Source organism: Panicum virgatum, chromosome 2N (genome assembly GCF_016808335.1).
Source record: "Panicum virgatum strain AP13 chromosome 2N, P.virgatum_v5, whole genome shotgun sequence".
Taxonomy (NCBI): domain Eukaryota; kingdom Viridiplantae; phylum Streptophyta; class Magnoliopsida; order Poales; family Poaceae; genus Panicum; species Panicum virgatum.
In genome coordinates, this window is record NC_053146.1 from 40,718,449 (window position 1) to 40,724,757 (window position 6,309).

At 43.3% G+C, this 6,309-nt stretch overlaps 1 protein-coding gene across 1 annotated transcript; it reads left to right on the top strand.

The window, feature by feature from the left end:
• The first annotated feature begins 237 nt into the window (after positions 1 to 237).
• LOC120660479 (zinc finger CCCH domain-containing protein 59-like) lies at positions 238 to 4,510 on the top strand. The gene is made up of 10 exons (XM_039939023.1): positions 238 to 390; positions 484 to 760; positions 1,058 to 1,181; positions 1,308 to 1,427; positions 1,680 to 1,797; positions 2,353 to 2,771; positions 2,869 to 3,160; positions 3,260 to 3,356; positions 3,917 to 4,062; positions 4,188 to 4,510. The coding sequence occupies exons 1-10, from the start codon at positions 295 to 297 to the stop codon at positions 4,314 to 4,316; spliced, it is 1,818 nt and encodes a 605-aa protein (XP_039794957.1). The 5' UTR covers positions 238 to 294; the 3' UTR covers positions 4,317 to 4,510.
• The last annotated feature ends 1,799 nt before the right edge of the window (positions 4,511 to 6,309 follow it).

Here is a 6,309-nt window from a genome sequence, read left to right on the forward strand (position 1 = left end):
CTTTGCTGACTGCATAGCAAATAACTGTCCCACCTGGATACTTAGTTTTCCTCATTTCATCATATTGTACTCGTATATGGAATATACGAGATGAGCTAACATTTTTATAAATTAATAAAAAGTTCTCCCTATATTTTTAAATAAATTAATAAAAAGAAGTTCACCCAGGTCCAGTCGGGTGAAATGCTGGAAGCACAGTCACAGGCCCAAGATGAGGCCCAAAGGATTCATAGTCCTTACAGATCCAGAAAGTCTCTCACCTTCGTCGTCGTGCCCAAAAACCCAGCAGCCCCAATGGCCGCCACCCCGCCGGCCCCGGCGCCGCCGCGCATCCTCCTCGCCGGTGACGCCCACGGCCGCCTCCACCAGCTCTTCAAGCGCGTTAAATCGGTAACCACCCCCATTCCCTCTCCGCACCTCTCTCCTCTCCCTCCCCTCGCCGCTGCCGCCGGTCCGTGACGCCGTGCGCTGCCCGCCCCGCAGGTGAACCAGTCGACGGGGCCGTTCCACGCACTGCTCTGCGTGGGGCAGTTCTTCTCCCCCGAAGCTGACGCCGAGGGGGCGCCGGGGGACGTCGCGGACTACCTGGAGGGGCGCGCCGCCGTGCCCATCCCGACCTACTTCACCGGCGACTACGGCCCGACGGCGCCGCGGCTGCTGTCGAAGGCCGCCGCTGGCGCTCGCGGGTTCGCACCGGGCGGCATCGACACATGCCCCAACCTCTTCTGGCTCAGGGGCAGCAACCGTTTCACCCTCCATGGTGCGCTCTCCTATTGTACGGCCAATTAATTTCGTTAGCCAACAAGACCAAGAGATTTTCCGCTCCATTAGTTAAAATCTGACATGGATCGCTGTAGTGATCATCAAAATCTTTCACCATGCTAAACTAATGCAACCCCTGCCTTCCCTAAGTTCAAAATTTAAACCTATTCATGTGCTGCATTCTTAAGCTAATACAAAATTTCATTAAACATTTGTATAGCAATGCATGAAAGGCTGAATGCGTGCTGATTTAGTGTCACCTTACTTCAGCACTTCCATACATCAATATTTGTAGGTTTGTCGGTGGTTTATTTGTCGGGGAAGAAGGGACCAGGAGGGCCTGGCTGCTACAGCCAGGATGATGTCGATGCCCTGCGGGCTCTTGCAGAAGAGCCAGGAATCGTTGATCTGTTCTTGACATATCCTTTTTTTTATTATGTTTGTTCCACTGCCCGCTAGTATTGATATTGAGTTGCTTTGATTTAGCATCTATTCTGTATGCTTACTTACACATTGGGTTCCCTTGACTGTAAATATGATTGCACTAACGAATGGCCAACTGGAGTGGTGAACGGGGCTGACACTTCTAATGTGCCTAATCAGGTTTTTGATCCTCATGGGTATGATCCTGTTGTTGCTGAATTGGTTGCCGAGATTAAGCCAAGGTTTGATTTCTAACCTCATACACCATAGGAAAATGTTTTTTGAGAAAGTCACCTTAAAGCACCCTAATTACACATAGTTTATGAACGGCTCTATGCTGATTTCAATGAGATCGCTAATTACTATGGAGTTACTGACTACCAACTTAACCAGATCAGTAGTCTGTGTAGTATGTAGCTGAAGACAGAATGTATGCTGGTCTGGAATTGCGACACTGTTTGATCCAGAATTGTGGCATTGTTTGTTTCATGCAGATATCATATTGCTGGCACCAAAGGTGTCTTTTATTCAAGGGAACCCTATGTCAATAATTCTGCTGCACATGTTACCCGCTTTATTGGACTTGCTAATGTTGGAAACAAAGAAAAGCAGGTATATATATACTCGTCAAGTCAACTTCTTAAAAAAAAAACAAAATCTGTTTGTTTCATTTTTATACTACCTTTGTCCTCTACTGTAAATGGTACACTACTCTATCAAGTCACAAAAGTGCAACTTTGACTAGCCATTTTTGCAACTTTGACTAGCCATTTTATTTGTTGTAATGAATTTGTAGAGCACAACAAAAGTAATACTGTTCTAAAGCTACCTTTCAAGACAAACCATATAATTTTCAAATGTCTCCAAGTTGAACACATAAAAAGTAAATTGAATCATTTTTAAATAGTTGACTGCAGACAACCCAAAATATCACTTATTTCTGACTAGAGGGAGTATGTTTCAAGAATTTCCTTGTTCCTTCTGAGCTATAAAATAAACATTTGGGTTTTGCTATCATCATTATGTCTCAAAGCACCATTTACTTTCCAGTTATATTGTTACCTACTGATAAAATAGTTCTTTAAATGTGCTGCTTCACTGATATGTTGCAACTGCTGAGAATTTTAAGTCATTAATTGGCTACTCCTTATTGCATATACTTTTCAGAAATTTATTCATGCGATTTCTCCTACTCCAGCATCTACCATGTCCAGTGCTGATATCCATGCCAAGCCTCCAAATTCTACTTTATCACCTTATGCTGCTCCAGCACAATCTGTCCCTATTGAAGAAGCTCCAAAACGTCCAGCTGACAACACTGATGCACAATATTGGCGTTATGATGTCAAGCGGCAAAGGCAAGGGGAAGCTGAGGGAGGTAGATTGTGTTTCAAATTTACATCCTCAGGGTCCTGTCCACGAGGGAGTAAATGCAACTTTAGACATGATGAGGAGGCAGTGGAGCATTACCAGAGAAATGTCTGTTTTGATTTTCTAAACAAAGGAAAATGCGAGAGGGGCCCGGAGTGTAAGTTTGCTCACAGCCTATCAGGGGACACTTCTATAAGAGATTCAAGACCTCGTAGGTGAGCCAAATCTCTCTTTCTGTCAGTCTGATTCTGTGGGTCATTCCCTTATTGCTGGGATTTACCTAATTCTATATTTTCAACTCTGTGAATGAAGGCGTGCGGAGAGCAGTTGCTGGTTCTGCTTGTCGAGTCCAGATGTTGAGTCACATCTTGTCATTAGTATAGGAGAAGCTTACTACTGCGCACTTGCAAAGGGGCCACTTGTTCCAAATCATGTTCTGATGATACCTGTTGAACACTGCCCCAGTACATTATTGATGCCCTTGGAAGCAGAGGTAGAACTTGGGAGGTATAAAAATGCTCTGGTTAAGTACTTTGAGAAGCAAGGAAAGACAGCAGTATTCTTTGAGTGGGTTTCACAGAACTCCCGCCATGCAAACCTTCAGGTAAGGATACCTTTCGTCAGATAAAGCTTGTACCTGTAGTGAACTAGTGATTTTTTTTCATGTTGCACTACATGGTAATCCACTAAATTTCTTGCATAGGCTGTTCCGGTACCGTTTCCTAAAGCAGATGCAGTTAATAAGATATTTCATCTAGCAGCAAAAAAACTGGGATTTGAATTCTCTATGGTGAATCCAGGTGAGGCTTCATGCATTATCCCCTTATTTACATTAGTTGACTAAACTTGAGGAAGGAACAATGCTTTATTGCATGCAATAGGCACACACATGCTCTTTATCATCTAGTAGTACAAATTCCCACCTGTCTGAAACATCTGATTTGTTGCTCTTCGCACATAGTTAATTATTTATACTTCTTTATTTAGCATGTCATGCATCCATGCTTATGTACTATTGTGATACACGAAGTTGCTTCTTGAGAGTTAAGATAGACCCTCATATATCAAATGCGTTGAAGCCAGCTATATTCTATGTTGGTTTGCATGAACTATGGTAATCAGTTGCTTCAACACTGTCTGTTATCGTTTCAGTCAGAATAAAACTTGTTATAAATAGGAACAGAACTAGCTTTCAGTAAGTGTTGATTGTTCCAAGAGTGTTTCTGTGAGAAGGCTATTTCCGCCTCAATTTCTGTGAAGTTACTTCGATTCAATTTCATTACCTTTGACGGTTCGACCATCAGTAAATGATTCATACATTCAATTTCTGTTAACATTGGGTTCTGATTTGTTTTTACAGATGGTGGTGCAAAAGTAGCTAGAGAATCATTGATATCTCACTCTGAAAGCAAATCAAGCCTGTTTTATGTTGAGCTCCCGGAAGGCAAAATACTCTTGCATAACATTGACAGTAATGAGAAATTCCCTGCCCAGTTTGGACGTGAGGTATGAGATATAGGCCCCACCAGCTTCTTTTCAGCTTAGTAGGACAAACTAGTTGAGATCAGAAAGAAAGTAGTGAGACTGCAATAAACTAATCGTTGGCTCTCTCCATTTGTCGTGTCCAACAGGTTTTAGCAGGATTGCTAAGCATGCCGGATCGTGCAGATTGGAGAAACTGCAAGCTTTCGAAGGAAGAAGAGATTCAGATGGTGGATGATTTCAAACATGGTTTCGGCGAGTTTGATCCCGCTGAGTGAAAAAAAAACATGCTTCTTTCCTGCCCGCAAGACATGGGCCACTGAGTTTCTAACGGGAACTTGCACTTGATTATATAACTGAATGCACATTTGCATTGTTTTCTGTGTAATATTGGAGTAGCTCAGACGTGTACGCCTGGAAATTGGACATTATGTTGAGTAGTTACACAATGTAGAAATTTTGGGTGCTGTGTGTATCTGGCAAGTGTTCGTGCCGCATGCGTGCGTAGCTGGCTGGTGCGGCGCAAGCAGTGACATGCCACTATGCCAGACTGGGTTGGAGTCCCTCTGTACGTCGTCAACGGTCGAAGATGCAAAGATCTAGCATGCGTTTGGATGTGGTGACAAGACAGGCTCGCACAACTACAATTCGAAGAAGCTTTCAGGAGAGTACAATGGCTATGCTTGGAATGGACGGGTCCAGGGAGACCGTCGGTCGGTACCGATCCGCCTTGCGATGCCATGCTCTCGACATGGAAGCACAGTTCTTCACCTGGCTGCTGGTGGTGGTGGTGGTGGTGGTGAGTTGTTACAGCAGCGGCCATGACGAACACAGAACATTTGGGAACGCCACAGGGGACAAGGTTTTAGAGACAGGAATACAGGATCCAGCAGCCTCACCAAGTGCTCTCGGTTATAGATGGACGGACAACGTGAGGCTGCAGTGCCTAGCTTCGGCGCAGGCGGTGGTGCCCTGGGAGTTGGGGAAGATGACAGAGGGTGATCAAAAGAACACGTGGCACATTGAAACCGGAAAACCTCGGATCATAAATAACCCTGCCCTCCGATCACACAAATGTGAGTATACCCCTAGAGGAGATTTTGCAAACGGAAATGCTAAGGCGCAGACGTCCGGATGTGATGAAAAATTGGACGCTGTGACATTTGTTTCAATAGTTGATCTTTGTTGTTGCAACTACTATTCCCGTATAGTTACCAAAAAATTTTATGCAAAATTTTTTAGCACCTTTTTCAACACTAATTATGAGTATTAAATATAGATTAATTATAAAACTAATTACACGGATGGATGGAAAATCGCGAGGCGAATCTATTAAGTCTAATTAATTCGTCATTAGATGTTGTTTACTGTAGCACGACATTGTCTAATCATCGCATAATTATGTCCATTAGATTCGTCTCGCGATTTCACCCGGGGTTACGGAATGAGTTTTTATCATTTATCCATATTTAATACTTCTAATTAGTGGTCAAACATTCGAATGTACTGTAGCGTGTGAAAAAATTTGGAAACTAAACGGGGCAATAGTATTTATGTTGCAGCGGGAATTTTCTATCCAAGAGTCAAACGACTTAATTAGTTTTATCGCATATTTTCAATGCGCCTATAGATATCTTGTCTCAATGTTGCAAAGGAGCGTCCGATGGGAAAGTTTCTCTCGGACGTCTGGGCACTGGCAAGCCCGTTTTACAAAACATATTCCATGTCAAAAGTTGCTTCACCTATAGAGTTTAATGGAGAGATGTTAATTAATACGAGCCTCTAACATGGACACTAATAAGCCACTGTAGCATTTGGGATACTCCTGCAGCGAACGCACATAGTGAAAGCAGTATGATCGATATGATCAAGGGGTGCTTGCTTTGCTCTTGGTGTTGTTCTTTTTTTTTTTGAAGAAAATTGGTGTTGTTCATGAACATCCCGGGTTTGATCCAAGTTGATTTTTCTCACATACATGTAAATAATTCAGAAAAAAATAGAAGCAATATGAAACCAGAAATACATTAGAATATATGGAAGATCATAATTCTACTATGTTAATTATGCAAAAGGAATCATCTAAGTTCGTAACACGTATTTGAAGGCTTAAGGATATCAGTGAAGGTTAATGCACATTTGCGCAGGTGGTTGGGGCAGCCGCGCGCGGGGTGGCCAAGTGGTGCCTCCGTGCCTTGTTGCGATGCGGGGGCGGCGCGGCGTAGGTGCGGATGAGGTGGCTTGCATGTATAACATTGAGGACAAGGAAGCCTT